At 50.0% G+C, this 21,646-nt stretch overlaps 9 protein-coding genes across 9 annotated transcripts; 4 read left to right on the forward strand and 5 right to left on the reverse strand.

The window, feature by feature from the left end:
- Positions 1–93: 93 nt before the first annotated feature.
- BO87DRAFT_374005 (questin oxidase family protein) lies at positions 94–2,002 on the reverse strand. The gene is made up of 5 exons (XM_025622692.1): positions 1,615–2,002; positions 1,241–1,549; positions 820–1,179; positions 332–742; positions 94–273 (listed from the first exon to the last, which is right to left on the reverse strand). The coding sequence occupies exons 1-5, from the start codon at positions 1,829–1,831 to the stop codon at positions 179–181; spliced, it is 1,392 nt and encodes a 463-aa protein (XP_025482449.1). The 5' UTR covers positions 1,832–2,002; the 3' UTR covers positions 94–178.
- A 740-nt stretch (positions 2,003–2,742) lies between these two features.
- Positions 2,743–5,607, reverse strand: BO87DRAFT_374006 (TFIIH/NER complex ATPase/helicase subunit SSL2). Its single transcript, XM_025622693.1, has 2 exons — positions 5,226–5,607; positions 2,743–5,163 (listed from the first exon to the last, which is right to left on the reverse strand). The coding sequence occupies exons 1-2, from the start codon at positions 5,359–5,361 to the stop codon at positions 2,843–2,845; spliced, it is 2,457 nt and encodes an 818-aa protein (XP_025482450.1). The 5' UTR covers positions 5,362–5,607; the 3' UTR covers positions 2,743–2,842.
- Positions 5,608–5,757: 150 nt separating this feature from the next.
- Positions 5,758–6,670, forward strand: BO87DRAFT_217968 (uncharacterized protein). The gene is made up of 4 exons (XM_025618666.1): positions 5,758–5,875; positions 5,946–5,959; positions 6,052–6,077; positions 6,141–6,670. Exons 1-4 carry the CDS (start codon positions 5,867–5,869, stop codon positions 6,482–6,484), a joined length of 393 nt encoding a protein of 130 aa, XP_025482451.1. The 5' UTR covers positions 5,758–5,866; the 3' UTR covers positions 6,485–6,670.
- Positions 6,671–7,196: 526 nt separating this feature from the next.
- BO87DRAFT_374008 (uncharacterized protein) lies at positions 7,197–7,599 on the reverse strand. The gene is made up of 2 exons (XM_025622694.1): positions 7,418–7,599; positions 7,197–7,354 (listed from the first exon to the last, which is right to left on the reverse strand). Exons 1-2 carry the CDS (start codon positions 7,591–7,593, stop codon positions 7,321–7,323), a joined length of 210 nt encoding a protein of 69 aa, XP_025482452.1. The 5' UTR covers positions 7,594–7,599; the 3' UTR covers positions 7,197–7,320.
- A 2,045-nt stretch (positions 7,600–9,644) lies between these two features.
- BO87DRAFT_218174 (uncharacterized protein) lies at positions 9,645–11,967 on the forward strand. Its single transcript, XM_025618667.1, has 3 exons — positions 9,645–10,585; positions 10,641–11,504; positions 11,553–11,967. The coding sequence occupies exons 1-3, from the start codon at positions 9,810–9,812 to the stop codon at positions 11,824–11,826; spliced, it is 1,914 nt and encodes a 637-aa protein (XP_025482453.1). The 5' UTR covers positions 9,645–9,809; the 3' UTR covers positions 11,827–11,967.
- A 2,271-nt stretch (positions 11,968–14,238) lies between these two features.
- On the forward strand, positions 14,239–16,342 carry BO87DRAFT_423306 (uncharacterized protein; the record flags this gene model as incomplete). Its single annotated transcript, XM_025627159.1, has 5 exons — positions 14,239–14,443; positions 14,504–15,526; positions 15,579–15,647; positions 15,701–15,840; positions 15,902–16,342. 5 exons carry the CDS (start codon positions 14,239–14,241, stop codon positions 16,340–16,342), a joined length of 1,878 nt encoding a protein of 625 aa, XP_025482454.1.
- Positions 16,343–16,729: 387 nt separating this feature from the next.
- Positions 16,730–18,810, forward strand: BO87DRAFT_413725 (RNA polymerase II-binding domain-containing protein; the record flags this gene model as incomplete). The annotated part of the gene is made up of 3 exons (XM_025626591.1): positions 16,730–16,767; positions 16,803–17,052; positions 17,131–18,810. The coding sequence occupies 3 exons, from the start codon at positions 16,730–16,732 to the stop codon at positions 18,712–18,714; spliced, it is 1,872 nt and encodes a 623-aa protein (XP_025482455.1). The 3' UTR covers positions 18,715–18,810.
- Positions 18,811–18,955: 145 nt separating this feature from the next.
- Positions 18,956–19,739, reverse strand: BO87DRAFT_384128 (uncharacterized protein; the record flags this gene model as incomplete). The annotated part of the gene is made up of 3 exons (XM_025624680.1): positions 18,956–19,147; positions 19,235–19,308; positions 19,391–19,739. The coding sequence occupies 3 exons, from the start codon at positions 19,737–19,739 to the stop codon at positions 18,956–18,958; spliced, it is 615 nt and encodes a 204-aa protein (XP_025482456.1).
- An 805-nt stretch (positions 19,740–20,544) lies between these two features.
- BO87DRAFT_374013 (uncharacterized protein) lies at positions 20,545–21,477 on the reverse strand. Its single transcript, XM_025622695.1, has 2 exons — positions 21,391–21,477; positions 20,545–21,303 (listed from the first exon to the last, which is right to left on the reverse strand). The coding sequence occupies exon 2, from the start codon at positions 21,188–21,190 to the stop codon at positions 20,831–20,833; it is 360 nt and encodes a 119-aa protein (XP_025482457.1). The 5' UTR covers positions 21,191–21,303; positions 21,391–21,477; the 3' UTR covers positions 20,545–20,830.
- Between the last annotated feature and the right edge of the window lie 169 nt (positions 21,478–21,646).

Genomic DNA, 21,646 nt, shown 5'->3' on the forward strand with positions numbered 1-21,646 from the left:
CGTGCTTCCCAATCACCACGTGACCCATACCATCTGATCTGGTGCTTTTTAGTATTTACTCTCTCTCCCAGACACACACTTCATGAAGTTGATGGAATTTATTATCACAGACATACTATTATACTACAACCACACAGCCAGTCCGTACTACAATCTGGATACACTAATAGTTCGTGTCTTACAGCCGAGATCGACGTTCCTCCAAGTTCTTCCACGCCTCATCAAAACCCGCTCCGCGGACCCACTGGGGATCCTGGCCAGTCGAATCCATCACTAGACAATCGATTAGTAACTCTATCACATCCATAAGAAGGATTGAGGAAGAATATACCCATATTCGCAATCTTCAGCCACATATCTCCCTTAATCTTCAGCCATAGCTCCTCGGCCCGGTCTTCAAACGGCCGACACGCCCTTTCACCATTCTTCAAGGCTCGCACCAACTTGGGCAGATGTCCATCATCACTCGATTCGCCATTGCAATAAGCATAGATCTCTTCCCAGCTCTTCGCTGCCGGGTACCTCGTAATTTCATCTAGATGTAGATCTGCCGCTCCGTACGCAACATAGAGCAACAGATCCAGTCGGCCCGTCCACTCCAGGATCCGCGCTTTAGTCACGTCATCTAGATACGGCAACCGGATGATCTTGGACAGAAAGATAGTGGAGTTGAGGCCGTGAATGTAGAAGAAATCGAACTTGATCTGCTTATCAGGGCGCTGTGCGGCACTGGTGAAGTATGCTGCATCCATACCAGTCAGTCACTGCCAGATGCCCTCACAGAAGTAGTTGCCAGGAATAAAAAAGTAATAAACTCACCAACCGTATTGATAATCTCTGCTGTCTTCTCTTCAATCTGATCCACCGACACCGTAAACTCCGCTGCATACTTAATCATCTCATCGGGAGCCCGTTTCAGCACCCCATTCCTCATCCGCTGGCCATCATCATACTGCGCAGACCGTGTCAACTTCTCATCAGCCCGAATCTCCTCCAGGATCTGCAGCATAGACTTCTTCCCATGCTTGGCCATACCCCCGGCTGTCTTTTCCACGGGCCAGAAGAACAACGGACCATACCAGTCCTCGTGAACAGCCGTCTGCGCCAGCCCTTCAGCTACAATAGCAGGCTGGTTGAACTCGAGCCCGAATCCGAAATGAATAAACGGATGAATCAACCCTATCATACCAGTTATTTATCAGAATACCCTTTCACATATAAGAGAGAAAGGAGAAAATACCTCCAAACAACCTCCCCAACATCAACTCAGCCACCTCACCCCAGGAATCCGAGAAAAGATACTCCCCCAACACCCTCTCCTCCCCCTTCTCCTTCATCTGACGTTGAAAGAACTCCAGATAATTACTATAATGCTTCTCCTGTCCCAGATACTTCAAGAACCCTTCAGCCTTTCCCATCTGACCCACCACATCCTCATCCACGGGAACCTTGGGGCGCTGATAGCTGCTATTCTTGTCATATGCGGCGCGGATCTGTTCCGGTGTTGCACCGAGGGCATATAGACTTAGGATGTGGTGGGGGATGTGGTCTATACCATACCATTAGCCATGATATATTTTCAGAATAAGAAGCGGATGAGGGGAGAGGACATACTATGAAACCCACTCTGATTAAAAAACACATGATGGGATCGCATATCCTCCTGGAGAACCTCACTCGCCACGCGCGCTGACTCCTCGCTCAGATTATGAGAGACGATCCCATGATCATGTTCAGGGGAGAGATGGATATTCGTAGACGTTGCCATGGGGGCATCGCCCTGAAGTGACCGTTGTAGAGAGGCGGCGGTAGTGGTAGTTGATAGATTCATTCTGGGCAGTAAGTATCCGTCCCTATAATATGAAGACGACCTAGATCGCAATACAGAAGCACTGGTAAAAGCAGACTTTCTGAGCGCCCGACTCAAAGAAGATGATGAAGAAAGGCAGTAGTGTAGAGTCATCCGTAGTACTCTACCCCGGTTTCAATCAGTACGGGGGATGTGTGTGTCAGGTAAGCTTAAATATGCCTGAACCAAAGTTCCAGTGCGGTCTGATCTAGTCAGCAATCCCAGCCAAGTGGTCAGTTCTACTACCGTAGTAGGATATCTCGTATTCATCGTCACTTGGTACTACTGGTTTAAGTAAGGTAGGGTATGATTTGGTTTCTTGGTTCGGGATCGTCGGAGTCGCGAGAACCGAAAGAGAGAGAAATGGTTATTTGGATCGACGTCATGCTGATATGGGCCGGGCCCTAACCTGGTGGGTATCATTCCGTGCAAAGTACGGTTATTATTCTTCTTCTTCGTTAGTTGCTTTTAGATTGAGGGGTAAAGGCTAATCAGATCTATTGTGATTGGGTATCTAGCTAGTTGATTCCACAGGGTTGAAACCAAGGAATTGTGGCTGGGTGATTGGGGAAGTGTATCCGAGGTTGATTAAGTTCTGCAGAATACTAGTAGTAGTATAAGTGGTAAGTGAGTAGTAACTGGTGATTGGTGAGTGGCGGGTGTGGTTAGTGGTTAGGATCTGGGGTAGCTGCATTAGTAACATGATGGGGTCAAGCTCGGGCTCGGCCTCTGGCTCGGTGTTTGGCGCTGTTGCTTACTCTATGTTTTGGGTCTGGACTTCAGCTATTATTATACTATGTGGAGTTGATGCTGGAGTGTACCTTGATGGAATAGGGGATGATGGTGGTCCTACGGCTTCATGTACCAAAGTCTGTTTAAGAATGCACATTAAGTTCCACTCGTATGTGAGATTACTTTTCACTAATGCATGTCCAATCTAACTGGGTATGTTGTATATAGTATGTTGTGTCGGTCTGGGTATTAACTTCACAACTACCGCATGAAATCCTCCAACTCCTTCTTCCGCTTGAGTCGCTCGCGCTCCAGCTTCCGGAACAGCGGGTGATGGCCCACCTTGTCCTTCAGCTGCTTGTTTCGGCTCTTGTTGTACTCGATATACGCCATATCTTCACCGCCAGCCAGGCCACTGAGCGTCGCGGCACTGCGCTTGACTGCTCCCTTTCGCTGGCCGCCCGAACGTCCTGAGAAGAGATCGTCCGTGACGTGCTCTACCTCGGCAGAGGTCTCGTTCTGTAACATCACCTCCTGCAGCAGCTCACGCCGTTCGCTGGGTGTGGCATACGCCAGACCCTCCAGGTTTTCGATGCCTTGCAAGTGAGTAATGACCTTGAATGCGTAGCCCTGATCGACCAGGAAAGCCTGTCGCTTGGAAGAGTAGAACATTTCATCTGTGTCTTTCGACACGAGTGAGTAGAAAAAGGCGTTGAATCCCTCGTCGTTACGACGCTTGGCTCGCAGAATGCGACCAAGTCGTTGGGCTTCCTGACGACGAGAACCGTAGTGAGACGAAATCTGGATCAGACAAGTGGCTTCCGGCAGATCGAGCGATGTGTCTCCGATCTTGGAGAGGAAGATGGTGTTGACTTGTTCATTGTGCTGGAAGTTCTCCAGAATGCGCATGCGCTCGTTCTGTGGAGTACCACCGTAGATATAGGCCTTGTTCAGCTTGAGTGCATACCGTTGAAGAGCATAGACGTTGTCGGAAAAGACAATGACCTTGTCGCCTCGCTTCTCATGGTAGTCGATCAGGAACTGGCAGGCTTGGAATTTCCGAGGGTTCATGATGTATAGAAGAGCAGCCTTTCGTGACTTCTCTCTCATGTATTCGGAGTAGAATTCAGTCGTCATCGGACACCACACCTCAGCGCACTGAACCTTGGCAATGTGCCCTTGCTCGGCCAGTTCCATCCAGTTGGCTTCGTACAACTTTGGGCCAATCAAGAAGTTCAGATCCTTGATCTTGTCATCCTCTCGCAACAGCGTTGCCGTCAATCCCAGTTTACTCTGACACGCGATTGCCGACGTGACCTTCCGGAACATCGATGCAGGCACGACGTGCACCTCGTCAAGAATCATCAGACCCCATTCTCGTGACTGGATCCAATCCATCATCTTCTGCGCATCATGCGATCGAGCACGTGTCTGGGACACCATGGAGTAAGTGGACACGATGATACCAGTCGATCGACGGAACTTCTCCTTGTTGTCTGATGTGAACACGGCAATATCACCGGGATCGATGTTGGACCAGCGTAAGAACTCGTTACGCCATTGCACGACCGACATCGAACTGGTACACAAAACAATTGTTCCCTTCTTGATTGTGCAGCCCGCCGTGATACCCACCAGCGTCTTTCCTGCACCACAAGGCAAGACAATGATTCCACTCTTCGCACGTCCGTTACCGAACATCTTACTCAAACTCTTTTCCTGGTAGCTTCGAATGCGTGCTGCCGGCTTCAAGTCGATATCCAAAGTGGGATTGATCTCATCATTTCGGAAATCATACTCCTCCAGCGCTGGACAGCCCATGGCCTGACAGCGCGCCTTAACGGGTTCGACTGCTTCGTTGGGGATTTCGAAACTGTGCACTTGAACTTCCTCCTCATCATCGTCGTCGTCGCGAATAGCCAGCAGGATATCGTCCTCTTTACGAGCTTCGCCTGCACCGTCTTCCGCCGGCTTCTGCTCCGAAGCCTGCCTAACACCCGCTGCATCCTTTGTACCCGGAATCACCAGGCCGCCCATTTTCGGGGCCGCCTGCTGAATAATGCCCTCCGTGCCTTTCAATCTCTGAGACCCAATAACCTCATCCTGCAGCAGCATCTGCAACATCGCCGGATCGGTACTCTCCACGAAGAAGCGGTTATGTTTCAGCACGACCTTGATCTTTCCGTAAGATTTCGTGAAATCGAGAATGAACGACTTGATGGTATCCGGAAGCGGCGTTTTCGACAATCGATCCAGAAAGTTGATGATATCCTGGGGCAACAAACCCACAGAGACAGCCGCATACAAACTATTTCCCGTCAATCGGTATTCGTGCAGATGGGTCGGACGCGACAGCGGTTCGGCGATAGTAGTCAAGAAGTCCTGCGCCTGGGGTGCAAGCGGGGAGAAACTCTCCAGGGTGATAGTTCCTTTGAGAGGATCGATCCAGAGCGGGCGGTTCGCATGATCGGGTTTCAACGATAGCGAGGAAAAGTCCTTGTAACCGAAATCGGGGTCCTGTCTCTGTACGGTGGCGCTTTTCTTGTTGCTAAAGGATTCGAGGGAGAATTTCTCCAAGACACCTTGTAAGCAAAAGATGTCAGCATCCAGACCCTATATGCAGGAAACTCCACTTCTACGCTACCTTTCAAGTTATCATCCTTGACTTCTTCCTCGTAGTCTGAGTATTCATCGCTACTACCAACATCCGGCACAGGTGTGGGCCGTTTCGATGCTCTACTTGACCGACCGCTATCCGTAGCTTTGCGTTTGATGGGCATTATGTATGTATGTAACCTCTTCCCTATTCGACCAGGGTCGAAGGGGAACGTCTAATGTGGTGAAGAGGATGCGATGCGGGACGGTGAGAGAATGATGTACGCGGGTGCTCCGAAAGGCTACCGGCGCCTGGACGAGCGTGAGAGGAAAACGGCAGCTCGATAGCTCCAGGTGTCGTGAACCGAATCGACCAGCTGAAGCAGTGAGGCACAGAAGCTGGTGAAAGCGCGACGAAGATAGACTGAGAGCAAGAAAAAGGCAGGGGAGATGATCGAGAACGAGAAGCATGAGATGAGGCTCGGGAATGACAAATGCACGCCTGAGGCAACAAGGCGAGTGGCGATCCGACGATGCAGCACTGTGATTGGCTGGATGTCACTCACTAGAGGGAACCGGCCGGTTTGACGTAGTCTAGTCCTTAGGTAAAGCCCGGAGCTTCTTGCGAGTCCGCGGCTCCGAGTCCACCTCTGTTGAGACAAACCCGTCGAGGCCAGAAATACATTCACAATGAACACGGTATGTTCCAGTTCCTTTATAGATTTGTCTATGATGTCTTGCTAATAATTGCTTCGTCACTATCTAACAGATCCGATCTACATGGTGAGCGAAGCCTACAACGAACACCTGCCTGCTAGGCGTCCACACCACTGGGAATACACACAATACTAACGGAAACTCACCCAACCCAACAGGATAGGCTGGGGCACCCTTTGCGTCGGTAAGAAGCAATCTCTGAACCCAAATCAATGTATCCATATCACTAATATTGAAATGACAACAGCTGGCGGCGGAGCCTACTACTTTGCTAAGAAATCCATCAACGCCGACCGTCAGACCCGATTCGAAGCGGAAGTGAAGCGCAAGGCGCAGCTGGCTGCGATGGAAGCCGAGCACCGACGCCAGAACGCCCCGAACAATGTCCCGACTCCTAGTCCGACCGAAGATCCGAGCCTGAAGCGCGCCCAGTTAGTGCGTGCCGATGATGTGGGCTCGCCGAGTGCTGAAGCTAGCCATGACCCCGCACCGACTCGTCACGAACCGGAGACTGAAGCTGAGCGGGTGCTGGAAAAGAGTAAATATGAGGCTACGCAGCCTTTCCGGCCTCCGAGGGGAAACCGCTTGTAGGGCTGGTGGGTAGTTAGTTTGCACATAAGTATATGAGATGGAGGCGGCGATGGTAAAACAAGGGGGAGAAGAAGAAAAGGCTATGTTGTGGCATTTTCATGTATCATAGTTTGGTGTTTGGAGCTGCAGGAACTAGGTATAGTATGACCTGCTTGAATATCTTGATCGGCGGGGTTATCCCTGCTAACGTAGGGGCATAGCTACAGTAAGTTGATCCGTAGGTCGGGATGGACTCTTTTTCTATACAGCAGTGCTTTAAGGAGTAGATGTTGATTTCAGTAATGCTTCGATTGAAATTAAGTAGCCATAAGGTATTGTTCTATAGGTAAAATAGCCACGATCAATCCGGAGAGAAAGCCGTGGAGCATCCACCAATCCCACCAGAAGAGAGACGCCCACACTGATGGGTGTAACCGGGCTGGCACCTGTCCAGATCCCTTCCCCAATCATGAGACTTTCTTCAACGGGTAAGGATGCAACTATGCATGTGATAACCCCAACATAGTAAGGAGAAAAAGCAAAGCAAGGAACGCCATCGAAACTCCCGCCCGCCTTAAACAGAGGTATGATATGCATCTCTGCCAAAAGAAAAGCCCCGAGTCATGTCGCGTGAGTCCTTCATACGGAATGTATGTATGTAAGCAATCGCCCAGCTCCCTTACGCCTTGACCGATCAGTAATTGTTGATCCCGAAAGAAATGATTCAGTGCAAAAAGTGAAAAATCGCGCGATATCGAGAAGTTTCCTAACGCCCGGAGTGGGTGGTGGTCGTTCGGAAATGAGCCCCGCTAGTAGGGTGGCAGTTATATCCGATCGGATATAGAGACTACCTCCGCTTAGCGCGCGTGGAAGCATAGCGGTGGGTGCGGCCTATCATGGATTATTAATATCAGGTGTTTGATTATGAATGTTTCAGAGGAGAGAAGATCTTACTTGTTGTGATTGGGGTATCCATTGTTCTTCTCACGAGAACTCTCAAGAGCTGGAGGTACGAAGGGAAGCACCACGGCCGTGAATAGACAGGAGCTGGTGATGAAGCGGGAGATGCGAGTGTCTGGCTGAGGACGGCGGACGGAAAAGTGGCGGATGGTTGGGCGGGCGAGTTGCATGGCGATAGACATGGTGAACGGTGTTTTGGTTGAGGGAACTGGCGTTATGAATATTGCCAGAAGTAGTATTCGACCAGGAGAGTGGGTTGTCCAGGAAAGTAATAAGTAGATAGGAGGAAGCGGCGCCTTTTTCAAGGGGGAAGTAAGTTCAACAGGTTAGCGTTCTTAGTTGCAGAATTTCAGGTCAATGCAGGGACCAAGAGGCAAAGGTTAATACTAATGATAAAAAGGTTGCACAACTGCTGTGCGGCAATACGGACCTACTTATAATAATTATGGTATACGACTCTATCAAGGCTTGTTAGAAGCAAATGGAGGATCAGCCTACACCTCAGCCGAACGGACCGTGTTACCCTGTGGGGGGGGGTGGTTGTCTTGCGGGGGTCCAAAAAGGCCCACAGACCCATGATGATGCTAGGCTAGTCCCTCAACTAATGCTGATTGATGATGACACTTGAGTTTTGGGCCTTGAGAACCTTGAGGGATAAACGAAAAGCGCGCGGAAAAACGGTCCCGAATCATGTAGCCATCAGCTGAAGATCGGATAGCATGCCAGGCAGTTGTCGATTCTAGTGTCTATGTAGACTAGTCGATGTTCATACACATCACTCCATACCTGTCTCCTGCATTCCTACCACAATGGATGATGCATGGACCACATGACTTATGTGGGCACCCACTGATGTACCGTCGCATTGACCGAAAGGGCCTTGATGATCCAGTCTCAACACTGTTGAACTGACTCACAGGAGTGAAGGTGAGAACTCACGCCATCGAGGGGCAGCTGATCGCGATTTCCGGCCGAAGGAAACAGCGGGGCTCAATGACGGACCGGCCAGGCACGCGGGCGGCGATCGCGGTAGTTGGTTAGTAGTACTGTAGTAGACTAGACTAGTAGTCTAGTTGTTGCTCAGGCGCGGTTGGGCATGGCGTGCCAGGCTGCAATTTCCCCCCCCCAAAACTGTGGTCCCGGCCCGCTGGAGTTTAAGGTCTGGTCACTCGCTTGTCTGATGGCGGGACTTGACTATCCGACCTGGCGTTGTGTGGTTCTTGACGTATGAGTGAAGAACAGACTGGTTAAGTGACTGCGGTTGGTCCATGACAATAGTTGTCACTATTTGTGTGTACGTACACATTGAGCACGAGCCTAAGGTGATCAGGGGCAGCTAGGTGTCCATCTACCTAGACCATTCCATTGTTACAATGTAGGAGGGGAGATTAAAGGAGATTAAAGGGGAGAGAAACACGAAGCAATCCTGCATCGATCATGCCACTTCCCCCCACGGGCGCCTGAGGCCGCCAATTATAACTGACGTCACCGATAAGTCCCCGCGAATCATGACTCAGCTATTAGTCAAGCTTAGCTTCCCTCCCATTCACAACAATGAATACCCATGGGTACTCCATAGAACTCTGAAGATAGTACTTCAGAATATTGTGTGGTGTTGTAGAATCTCTGGCATGTGGGAAGACGTGTCTATCTACTACAAGGACAACTTTAGAGTGACATTCGTTGTCCTTCGAATAATCGTGTCAGCACTAGCAGCTTTCATTCTGGTAAATATAAATAGTGCTAAGCTTCATGGAGATACTATCCAACACTTCAATGGCTCCACATGTATTCTGCCTTCAAGCACTCCCGATGCTAACCATGTTACTGATCGGGTTGAGTTCACTCTCGTTTATTCGTTTGTTCACCATATCACGCTGCAGCTACTAAACTAGTATACTAGTATATGCATGTCCAGATCCCACTGCTGGACTATCCGTGGTGGAAATAACCGGGGGTACCGATCTGAGGGGCTCGGGCCTTGATGCTTCTCCATCCACATGTGGATGTCAATATTGCTGAACATATGGAGTGCTCCTAGTAATATAGTTTAGGACAGACACTATGCGTTACCTCAGCCGTAATGCTCACTGTTGTTACTGAATACTGGTATTATCATGTGACTCCAATCTTGATTATAAGTGAGACGATGGTTTCTCGGCCATGAACTTCGCACATCTTTGCAGAACCATCAACTCTAACAAATCTGATAGAGAATATTGATTCGAAAATGGGTGAACGATGAGAGAAATGTTTTGATTGCTGACATAGTGCATCCCTTTAGCAGGGGTTTGACAGGTTTATCTTTTACCATTCACTGTCACCCTCACCGCCTGTGTCATGGCAACAGTTACTAGTCATGGTCTAGACTACTACATGTACCTATATGGCATACGTGACTCGAAAGTTGACGTTCACTATGGAAGGTGGCCCATCAATCACTGATGCCAATGAGAAGGGAGACTATATGAGCCCTCAGAATAAGTATCGTTCTGACTATAACGATGAAAGCGACAGCGAATTTGATGTAACCTGGTCTCCTGGGGACGGGATATGTCCATCAATAGCAGACTTCCATCATTGCTGTCAGTCCAAGTTCGATGAATGGAAGCATGCGACCTCAATGTCATTGAATCACACACTCTCTTTCCCATTCTACTTAGATGCCTTCTTAAGCCTTCTCAAACGTGTCCCCCCGTTTCTATCCTGCCTCCCAGAAAATGTCCACATTACAGGGAGACGGAGAACATTTCTTATGCTTAGATCCTCTCTACAGATACACTCAACAGACGATCCATACTGCGATCAACCTTACAAGCTGATTGATTATCTTCAATGCCTCGGATCTCCAAAGCCTGTCGTCTACAAGCTGAAGGTTGAGACGCAATTACAGCCCGTACTTCCCATACACACCAAAGCCTTTCGCTCTGGGTATTTCACAAATATCATCTTAGCTTGGTCCTACATCGTCTCCTGCCGCTGGTCAGAAATTTTCCAACGAGCAGGTTGGAACAGCCAGATACTCCATGAAAATGGTATGCAGATTGAGGACTCTTTCTGGCATCTTGTCACGCAAGGCTGCTGGCTAGCACTAGTGAAGAAAGAAACCGCAAAATTCCGTTCTCCATGGATGATGGCAAGTGAGGGGGCTAAAAAAAACCGGTAAATCTGAAATGTCAGTCGATATTCGTTGTTGTGGACTAACTGGTTTATGAAGCAATTGGGTGCCAGTCACACCAAATTCGTCTCTGGCCTTTGATATTCTTGTAGATTTTTGCATATCGGAAGGCCTGGAAATGGAATTGGTCACAGGTCTTGCGTCTGTTTTATTATTGACCTCGCGGAACACACCTTCGCCTATCCTCGCTCCTGCTGTAGCAGCCCCGACTGCTTCTGCTGCCCCCCCACCAAGGGCAAAACACGCGGTATTTCATGCATTTTACCAATCGATCGATAAATTTCTCACTTTGAGCTCCACGCAAGACGCCTTGGACTCGTTAATATGCAGTGCCTTTTTTGACCCGTCTGTTCCCTGTAATTTCATGGGAGCTGCATCTTTGGGTGTGAGGAAAGCCTTCTCAACGGTGGACAAGATTGATAACCAACAGCTCCTCAAAGCGATCACATATAAGAACCCGTCTCTATGCCATTTCTGGGTCGCTGCCATGCGTGGAGGTCAAGTAGACTCGTTTCTGAACATGAGTCTGTATAATCTACCGCCTATATGTCTTGTGTCCGCCTTTTGGACAGATGCTACTCAATCCTTTCTCCAGATGGAGTATTGCTCGAGTGAAGTAGAAAAGAAAGTCGTTACTCGGGCAAAAGAGTTTCAAACTTCGTTCTATTGCCGGCCAGGCACATCGGTGCCCTGGTCTCCCGCACCTCCCTTCGGCACAACTCCCGTCGAGAATGTCAGTCTTGAAATCCGACAACACCTCGGACATATGCACAGACCTATCTCATGGACCACATGCTGGGTTCTGAGTTCTGGAAAGAGGATCCCCGCGACCAAACCGTACCAAATTCGTCAGTCCCAGGCTCAGAGGGTGTATCACCCTTCATCTACAGAGCATTCTAACGAGTAAGTCCCGAAATATCTGCATCACCGCTTTATATACTAACTATCAAGTGTGTCCCACGCCGAACAAATTGATGCTGATGAACAGTCGGCGATTGCAACATCTCGTTTGTTCAATTGGCATAGAAGCTATGATGATGGCATCTGGCTTGATGATGGAACGGGCGACATTGAAACGATTCGTCGAATCCAGCAACACCAATGGATTATCGATCCATTTTCTGCAAGTGAGCTTGACGATTTGGTAGAAGAACCTAAGGATCGCGAGCTTAGCTTTGAGAGTATCTTGCGGTGGATAGATGAAGCCGAGAACCATCGACACTAGCACCCGTAAGTTGCTTCAAGGCCGATTTCTCATACGATGTTTCTAGAGTCTTGCTAGAGAGATATGATGGTGCATTAAAGTTCAGAAATCTTCGATATCCAGCGCGGTATATGTTCCGAGTTCCGAGTCAAAATCCATCACAAGTGGCCTGTGAGGCTGAAGGAGCTGAGATCAGAGTCTCCACGCCGGTGTGAATGAGTCCATGCTACTGGTGATTACAATCCTTCGCTAATCACAATACAACATGGTATAACAATCACAAGGTTGTGCTATTGTTGGGAATGACCTTACTGCATGAGGCGCAATCCCATTCCCACTCCGTAAATCTTCAGAGGAGTATGACCACCCCCGCCCCCAATCAGGGAAAACAGATTCAATGCGCTAGAACCCAGGGAGATCATGCCCTGTTGGGACTTCATAAAATTCAGTATTCGATAAAGCGTGGGGCTTCTTTTTGGTACCAGAGTCTTTCTACCGCAAGTGACAAAGCCTTGCCAGGGGCTTGTGGCTCAGAGTCCTAACTAGTGACTAGTGTCCCTTAGCCGTCTGTGGATTGCCAGAAGCACCCTTAGGAGCAGACTTGCGACGCTTCATTCAGACGGGGCGATAAATTATCAGGCTCTATATCACAGCATTTTATTAACACGTTGAAAGGAACGATGGAGGATCATAAAAGACGTAGGTGTTGGGCGCAAAAGGGTTCTCACACATCCTTTACTATTCTTGATGCGATCCTCGATGTTCGGAATAGGCTAACCTTGCGGAGAAGGATTCTAAACGATTTCTCGAATCGCATCTTACAGTGGGTCTGGCGAGACCGGCGTGGCGGAGCACCAGATAACCTCACTCTTGCACCGAGTACGTGCAGCGAATGTTAATCCTAGGGCAGTGTAATAGTCGCAGGCACCACAAGTGGAGAGAGACCCTATTTTCACCGGCTGCTAGCTATGCCATAACTTAGCCATTTGGCATGAGCTCCGATCTAGGCGTTGCGGCCGAATTTACTCATGTGTCGTTTATCTACCCCAGCTTTTGGCCCCATGTGCTCAAACACTGGTTCCCCTTGGCTCTTCCAGCCCCCAGGAGTTGACTTCTGCTTCGGTTCCATGCATTAAACTAGGTATAGTGCAATGCTCATCCTTATTTGCAACACAGCCTGGTGATGAGTGCTAACCTCAATCGGCAGGTGACTACGCTTACTGCTCTTGCATGCTCATGAGCGGATGCAGAATCAACAAAGTGTTGCAATGAGCTGATGCTTGCTGAATCTTCACATCACCTATGATGCTTAATTATGGCTTTTTACTGTGAAACCATGACAATACCAATGCTCCATGGATTCAGGAGGCATAGTGCTGGCTAGCCAGGGCCATGTGGTTGTCAGCCTCCAACTGTCAGCCGCAAGGTCACACCAAGACTGGATCTTAGCCCCTCTATCAAAGCACCGTAAGTAGGAGTTTCTCATAATAATTAAACATTTACCCTGCACTGTGTTTCACATTCAGGAGAACCATGCACGGCCTGGCTATTTCAGTACAACGACCGAAGGAAGATGGATTGAGGTACCCGAAAATAGTGGGCAATGGCCGTGGGGGCGAAATCTACCATCGCCCTCCTCATGCCCCATTCAAACTGCAGGGTCGTGTTGGTTTCTCCATCATCCTCAAGGCTTCATTCGCTGACAGTGCTTTGAAACAGTGCCCCTGTCTAGAACTGGGCAATCGTACATGATTCTTTCGTGCCTTGTACGTGTTGCCTGCAGCTCCCGTGGGAGCTGAGTCCAAGGATGGCCAAGTACAGGACCTGCATGAAGCGTCACAGATATCTGTTTATTTCAAGCGTTCTGTTTATTTCAAGCGTTCTGTTTATTTCAAGCGTTTAAGATACGAAGCAGACATCCACGGTATACTGAGTGAGAGGTATCGCGTTCAACTGCTCGGGCGTTGTTCCGCTACGACTTCATACGGGGATCATCCTCCGAATCGCCCCCAATCTCACTCTAGAACACGAAAATCTTTTCTCTCGATTGGTCTTGGGTCGACTCCGCCCCCCCCCATGAAGGATGTAGCCTCAGGAGCTACTCCAGGAACCTACCCATTGCGGACGGCTTGTCATGTCCTGAGTGGGCAGTGTCAGAGCCTTGGCCGGGCTCTGACCTGGTGTTGCTAATGGCACACGGGAACTGTTGGTTGGGGGCCAATGATCCATCCGACTTAAAAGGATGAGATACATCTCCTAAGCTGGAGCAGATCACAAGAACTCCTTCATTTCATTATCGTCACTCTCTTCGTTTCCCTTCTTGGGACAGTCACTCTTTTTGTCTTCTGCAAAGACAGTCATTCTTTAGATTGCTTCAATCCTATACCTTCATTTCACTTCATACGACCAATACGACCAAAGATCTAGTTCAAGATGGTTAACCCTCTCCACAATGGAGTGGCCACCGGTCTCTTGGCTTCCTTCCTCATTCAACAGGGTCTGGCTTTAGAACTGACCGCATTCAACCCTTCTACAACAACGAACACGCAGGTCAAGGTGGCGGCGGCTGGGGCTGAAATTCAGACTCAGGACTATTCCAGCATTGATCTGCGAACCAGTCACTCGTTCTACTGGGGTGGTAAGTGTACAACTATTGGCGCTCGACTATACAACGAAATAGCTAACATGCTTGGAATAGCTTCTAGCGGTGGCGGGTCCACCTTGGGTAACCTGACTCTCGTGGACGAAAGCATTCTCCCCATGGAGTCTTTCAGCGATATGGTGGAGAACATTCAGTGCACCAACTCGAGTATTACCTTGGGCTTCTCAGACTCAGATGCGTTCTCCTATGCAAAGAACTCGTGGACTTGGGTGAACAAGGCCGCCAACAACACATTTCTTATGGTGGCTGGCGTCCAGCAATGTAGCTGGAACACCCAACGTGTTCCTTTCGTCATTACGGCTGCCAACTTTCAAGACAACTCTACAGTACGGTTGGCCGGCAAATCGGCGACCTGGGATGATGTCCTTAGAAACCATGAGATCACCATCGGCAAGGCCCCGAGTGACATGGCAGTCGAGCTCACCAAGCGAGGCATAACTTCAGGAACTAAGTCTGGTTCGATCAGTATTGACAAAACCGCGTCCGACAAATCAGTGAAGATCTTCTCGAAAGACGACCTCACCCTCAGCGCTGAATGCAAATCGTGCGGAACTAGTGGTGAATTTGACGTTGAATTCAAGTACAAAGTGAAGCCAAGTGGCAGCAGTATCTTTAGCGAGATCGGAAGCGCATTTACTGGAGATTGGGATGTCGAGACCGCGGAACTTACGCTTACACCGAAAGATGTCGAGCTAGACATCACTCCTGCTCTGGACCTGAGCGGAAACCTGACCAAATCCTACTCGGATGAAGCGCAGATTGCTGCATTGACCCTTGAGGGAATTAAAATCCCAGATGTCTTCACCCTGGATGTGCAGCTTGCTTTCGACATCGGAGCCAGCGCTGGACCCGTCAATGGCGACGCGTCCATCTCCTACCCCATGAAAATCTCGCTTGACAATGATGCAGAGGCTGTTCTCGACATTGCGAACAAGAAGGTCACCCATAAGGACTGGACTCCGACCATCACGACTTCTGGTGTCCAACTTGATGCTGAGATCGATGCTACTCTTGAGGCCTATGTCAAGGCTTCCCTCGAGTTGGTCCTTTCTGTCGGCAGTACGTACAATGATTATGAGTATATTAAAGTTGCAACGCTAATCCTCTCTAGAAAAATGGGGATACGAAGCCGGTATCTATCTCAAGCCCTACCTGGCAGTAGACTTCACTGCCGAAGCATGTGAGTGAACTGACAAGACCTGGTCTATGGTAGCCTCTGCTGACAACATGTAGCCACGAGTGGCACTTGCTCGGACACGTCCAAGAACTACCACTATGCGATCGAAGTGGAGCCTTATGCTGGAATCGAGCTCGGCGCGGAGGTGGCTAAAGTGAGCGACGAGGGTAACCCGATTGCGGATGCCACTCTTGCAGTAAGTCGAGCCTAGCGACGGGCGAACATGCGCTTGGAGAGCCTAGCTAACCCCTTCGCAGTCCTTCACCAAGTCCATGTCGTCGACCTGCATTGGTTTCGACAGTATCACTTCGACCAAGACTGCCACTTCCACGAAGACCAAGTCGACTGATGAATCCTCGTCCGACGATGAGACTTCTACCAAGTCCAAGTCCAAGTCTAAGTCCAAGTCGTCCACCAAGTCATCCTCCAAGTCATCCTCCAAGTCATCCTCCAAGTCGGCTTCCAAGACCAAGTCTCACCCTAACAGCGCATCTGCATCTGCTACTCCAACTGGCCACTCTTCCACCCACAAGCACACCTCCAGCTCTACCAAGTCTTCGGAAACCAGCAAGTCCACCATCACGTCGTATCCTAAGACCACCTCGGCTAAAGCCACGAGTTCCCACGCAGCTGCCAGTTCGTCTGCTCACAGCGTGCACAACCACGGTCGCAGCTTCAGACAGCATGGCCGTATCTAAGCAGCTTCATGGAAGTTATGAGCTGATGCTGTCTCTGACAGTTACCTTCATGTTATGATTTCATTTCTTGTCCGTGTGTGCGCATGCAGGCAACTGTACTATTTATTATAGATTATTTGATTGGCATGTACCGCTGAATTTCAACGTTCGTGTAATGAGATTAGTTAAAGAGTTACAACGGCTTCACAGCATTTTATTTACATAGACTACCTACACATGTTCGGATTTTGACTTTCCATCTGTAGCTCGACGATGTACATGACTTGAGTAAAATTTGGGTCCAGCATCCGGCAATTTGCATACTTCGTTGCTGATTTCCGCAATGTGGCCATACTTGTAGTACTATCAACTATATAGCACTAGAACAGTTGAATTAATTTAGAAATAATGGTGTCTACACCACGTGTTCAACAGCCGTGTAGAGTGTAAGTTAGTAGGGCGGCCACGATCACGTGCAAAGCCCGGAGCTCCGCCATCTCCGCCTCAGGATCCAGCATATCGGTGCCTCACTTGCCTCTGCTTCACAATCTCACTCATTCCCAACAACAACACGCCCAGCAATGGCATCCCATCAACTCGCCATTGCAAAGGCCTCCTTCTCCGCAGGACTCTTACGTCCAGACCCGACGTCCGTCGCGCGCGACGAAATCACAGCCTTTCACACCAGCCTAGACCGGGCGCTATCGCATTGCACCCCGGCAAACATCCAGGTTTGAACCGATGCGTCCTTGACCACTGGCGATACACCAGAAGTACTAAAATGATTTTCTCTCTTGCGCGCCCCCTAGACCTGCAAACAATGGCTCCTGGATTACGTCGTCTCGTCAGGTAACCGCGTAGGCGGATGGGCCAAATACCTAGCTGCGTTGTCTGGATCATTCGAAACATCATCCACACCATCGCCGGCCGAGAGTGGTGGGAAACGGTCGACATCGACATCTGGCAAGCGGAAACGCCTCCATATCCTATATTTGCTGAATGATGTGCTGCACCATACGAAATACCACCTGGATACGAGCGCCGCGTTCAGCACTTTGAGCGGATCGCTGCAACCGCATGTGGTCGAGCTGTTGGGCTACGCGGCGTCGTATGATCGCGAAAAGAACCCGAAGCACCATCGTCGGTTGGATGAGTTGCTGGATATCTGGGAGGAGAATCGCTATTACGGCAGTGATTATGTGAATAAGCTACGGGAGGTGGTAAAGAATGCTTCGGTGTCGGGTCCGGTCAAGACGTCGCTGAGTGTCGAGGAGAGTAATTTGGATTTCGCGGGAGCTGGTGCGAAACCAATGCCCTCGGGCAAGGATGTCCCGTTCGTTATGCCGGCTACGCATGGTGATCCGTCTATGCCGTACTACGATCTACCTGCGGGAAACCTCGTTCCACATATTATCCCGGATTCGACGGTGCCGCTGCGACCGGACACAATCAAGCCGCTGCAGTTCTTGGCTGGGCCGGCGGACGAGAATCTTGTCGTGGCGCTGAAGAAGTTCATGAAGGACGTGGATCGGATATATGGGACTGGAGAGCCGGAACACGAAGAGGACGAGGTGGTGGATATCGATGATCTTGGCCAGGTGGTCGTCCGCGATGCCGACGGTGAGGTAGTCGAGGGAGAAACATACTACGGATGGTCACGATCATTCTGCCAACAGATGAAGAAGCGCCAGGCAAAGGGAGACATGAGTCGCAGCCGGAGCCGCAGTCGCAGCCCCGTTAAGCGGCGACGATACAGCGACAGTGCCAGCGACTGGAGTTCGCGCTCACGATCACGAACTCGTTCACCGCAACGCAGATCACGCCGGCGTGATTCCCGATCCCGAACACGATCTCCGTACCGACCTCGCAGTGCATCCCGATCCAAGTCGCGGGAGCGATCCAAATCCTATTCTCCACGTCCGCCAGCTCCCCGATCCATCCCTCCTCCGCCTGAATACCATCATCATCAACAACAACCTCAATATCCACCACCACACAATGCATACGGCAATGCAGCACCGCCGCCCCCTCCGGCTCCGGTAGGATATCATGCACCACCACGGCCGCCACCACAAATGGGGTATCCCCCGGCCGGCGGCGTACCACCGCATTTCGCTTTCCCGCCGGGAGGACCGGCCCCGCCTCCGCCTCCGCCACCGAACTATCAGGGTGCTTGGCCGCCGCCGCCGCCGCCTCCGATGAACCTCGGGGCGGCACCTCCACCGCCGCATGCTCCGCATCAAGGTTCACATTTCCCACCGCCATACGGACAGGGTCAGTATGTGCAGCAGATGCCACCGGGGTCGTATCATTTCCCTCCTCATCCAGGAAGTCATCCCGGAAGGGGAGGATGGTATGGTGGAGGAGGGGGAAGAGGACAGGGATGGCGCTGATATCACAAGATTGCTTGTACTATACTGACTGATACAACACTACATTATGCCATATGCCATATATCATTAATGAACGACAGATAACAGTCGATTAACCCTACATACATAAAATTATAACATATCACATCCTAATAGTAACGTAACCCATGTACTGTACCAGAACCAATCACAGATAAGAATCCCTAAACCCTGTCCCCCCTTCAGACCACTAGTCTCCCTCGAGACTTGATCACCATTCGCACTAGCTAGCACCAGCAGACGCAGACGCAGACGCACTCGCCGAGGCACTCGCACTCGCAGAAGCAGAAGCAGAAGCCTGCGCCACCAACATACTCTCCCTCTGCTTACTATCATTAATGGCATCATTCTTATCCTTGATCGCATCGTCATACGGCTTACAAGCCGACGAAACAGGCTGGGATGATCCTTCAGACTGTAGACATTGACATATTAGCATCATACCCACACCCACTCCAACAAACCCAAATCCAAATGAAAATAAAGGGATAGATAAACATACATTCGGCTGCCCATCACAACACATAACCTGATGTTTACACTGATCATTCGGCGTATCGTCTTGCATTCCAGTACCTATACCCCAACCACCACCAACATTAGCCATCAATCAAATCCAAAACATCTCACACCCCAAAGGGATACTTGAAATACTTACAATCCAACCCCAACACCGAATTAACATCAATCCCCCCAATCCAAGGAATCAACATCCCCAAGGGCTGAGTAATCTGCGACGCGATATCATTGATAGATTCGCAGCATTGTTTTGACCGTTGAGAGGGCGGGCACGTGGAGTTGTTGGAGTCCGTTAGGGTTTCGTTGACGATGATTTTGGCGATCGCGGCGGAGAGGCCTTCTGGTGTGTCGAGGGCTGAGGGGGTTGATGATGAGGTGGATGGGGAGGTGGTGCTGGAGGATGGGGAGAGGGGGATGCAGGTTGTTAGGGGGGTTAGGATTGTTATGGTTATGGTTATTAGGGTGGTTAGGGTGAGGGGGAGGTGCATTTTGCTGATGTGACTTCTTTGTGACTTTATGTAGTATCTGTGTGTATATATGTTTTTGGGTATGTGTCTGGGGGAAGTATAGAGGCGTGTGTTGGATGAGGGATGTGTATGTATGTATATAGGTGGTTGAGTTCAGGAATATTAGGGTAGGGTAGGATAGGGATGGGAAGGGGAGGGGAGGATATATCCTCCTGTCTCCCTCGTTGCCTGGCAGGCTGGAACAACAACATTCCAGGGGACACTTAATCTAAGTTGACTCTGGATTGGAATGGTATGGTATGGTCTCCAACAGGGTTGATGGAATGCGGATGCGACTCCCGTTGTTCCGTCAGCTGTCTACAGTCTACAGTCTACACTACAATTCTTGCTGCAGACTGGCTGATAAGTATCCGAATACTTAGATACTGTGCACTCGTGCAGCTGCTTCTCGCATGGCTATATCTACCCAACACACTCACTGCAGGAGCAAAGTACGCAAGGGATATGAGTCATGATTCAGAAACCGTGCATTAGTAGATGCACCAGGACCAGCCTTAAATCAAAGGACGATAGTAATACACCAGAAACAAGGAAGAAGAAAAAAACAGGAAAGGCTACTATGCCAATGGCCGCATATATTCATGCGCTGCTCTCTGCACTACAAGAACAGCACAAAATGAGAGTGAGTGACGAGGGTCAGAAAAAAAAAAAAAAAAGCCAGGGCTGGCAGACCTAAAAGTCCTCTCAGCGAACACAAGTCGATGTCAGAATTGGTGTTTAATACCAAGCCGTTGTCAACTCAAGTCGTTCAATTCGAGGTACTGGTGGAAAAGAAAAGAAAATAACAAATCAAACACACATGCAGTAGGGTCTCACGGAGCCTTGGCTCGGACGTCGCCCGTTTCTATGAATCGCTTCGCCATCGCTTTCGAAATCAGAGCGCGCTCGCTTGTCAATCATAACGCCGGGAGAACACGTCAAGCTTGTCTTCGGCGACGTGCCTCCCCAGATTGCCCACAGACTCCACCGTAAAACGTAATTCGTGAACTCGTCCCCAGGCCAGATGAGGGAAGTAGCCATTACAGCCACCCCTTCCCCACCCGGATGCGCCTTCAGAAGGACAGGTCGGCCGAGTTCACGCCGGACTCGCGTCTGGCAGATTCGGAGCTATCGTGAGCCGCTCCAGTCGTGCCGGCAGCTTGACGGGCAAGCATACCGCTGGTCGAGGTGCCGCTGTTGCCGCTGGTTTGGCTGCTGCGGCTGCTTCGGCTGGACCCCTTTCCATCATCGAGGTCGGCAAAATTCGCCATGCGGCGTTGGGTGTATTCGAGCATGACTCGGCTGTAGTCCTCGACGGACGAGTTGGGGTCGGCAGCTCGACCTGTCTCAAGATGGTCGCCGGGAGGGCGACAGCCCTCGCCTCCGGTAGGGGGCATCGAGTGGTATTCGTCGTCATGCACAGCAGTGGCCATCTTGTTGTCTAGACAGGAGGTCAGCCATGTCCAACCGCCGTAAATAGCTACGATGCAAAGCTGGTTCAGAGAACATCATCGTTGATACGGAAGAGCCATCATGGTCAGATGATCTGTCGACATCACGTATAAGGGTGAGACCAGTGCATCAAGGAATATCCCTTTCCATGCCTATACGGCAACAGACTGCGCATGCTTACCTCAAGATCAGTGGAACAGAACGGTAAGGAAAAGTAAGATCAATAGTTATTGAAGGTCAAAGACAATAGTTTCAGGAATAACCACGGAAGCAGTGTGGGATCCCCAAAATAAGACTAGCACGAGGTTTCAGGTGGACAGATTTGGTACGCAACAGCTTTTGGGCAGCAACAACAATCGGGAAACTCTTTACATCGGACCAACATATAAGATGGGACCATCCGCAAGATAAATGCTCTGACCAGACCGACATGAGAT

Source organism: Aspergillus neoniger, assembly GCF_003184625.1.
Source record: "Aspergillus neoniger CBS 115656 unplaced genomic scaffold BO87scaffold_7, whole genome shotgun sequence".
Classification (NCBI taxonomy): Eukaryota; Fungi; Ascomycota; class Eurotiomycetes; order Eurotiales; family Aspergillaceae; genus Aspergillus; species Aspergillus neoniger.

Bases quoted from the DNA above. Each gene is read 5' to 3' on its own strand.
- BO87DRAFT_374005 (XM_025622692.1), bottom strand. From the start codon at position 1,831: ATGAATCTATCAACTACCACTACCGCCGCCTCTCTACAACGGTCACTT. The intron at 1,180-1,240 runs GTATTTTCTCCT...CTGGTATGATAG, and splicing joins GTTGGGGAGGTTGTTTGGAG to GGTTGATTCATCCGTTTATT. The intron at 743-819 runs GTGAGTTTATTA...GTATGGATGCAG, and splicing joins AGAGATTATCAATACGGTTG to CATACTTCACCAGTGCCGCA.
- BO87DRAFT_374006 (XM_025622693.1), bottom strand. From the start codon at position 5,361: ATGCCCATCAAACGCAAAGCTACGGATAGCGGTCGGTCAAGTAGAGCA. The intron at 5,164-5,225 runs GTAGCGTAGAAG...TTTGCTTACAAG, and splicing joins CAAGGATGATAACTTGAAAG to GTGTCTTGGAGAAATTCTCC.
- BO87DRAFT_217968 (XM_025618666.1), top strand. The intron at 6,078-6,140 runs GTAAGAAGCAAT...AAATGACAACAG, and splicing joins CTGGGGCACCCTTTGCGTCG to CTGGCGGCGGAGCCTACTAC.
- BO87DRAFT_374008 (XM_025622694.1), bottom strand. From the start codon at position 7,593: ATGCAACTCGCCCGCCCAACCATCCGCCACTTTTCCGTCCGCCGTCCT. The intron at 7,355-7,417 runs GTAAGATCTTCT...AATCCATGATAG, and splicing joins GGATACCCCAATCACAACAA to GCCGCACCCACCGCTATGCT.
- BO87DRAFT_218174 (XM_025618667.1), top strand. From the start codon at position 9,810: ATGGCATACGTGACTCGAAAGTTGACGTTCACTATGGAAGGTGGCCCA. The intron at 10,586-10,640 runs GTAAATCTGAAA...TGGTTTATGAAG, and splicing joins GAGGGGGCTAAAAAAAACCG to CAATTGGGTGCCAGTCACAC. The intron at 11,505-11,552 runs GTAAGTCCCGAA...CTAACTATCAAG, and splicing joins TCTACAGAGCATTCTAACGA to TGTGTCCCACGCCGAACAAA.
- BO87DRAFT_374013 (XM_025622695.1), bottom strand. From the start codon at position 21,190: ATGGCCACTGCTGTGCATGACGACGAATACCACTCGATGCCCCCTACC.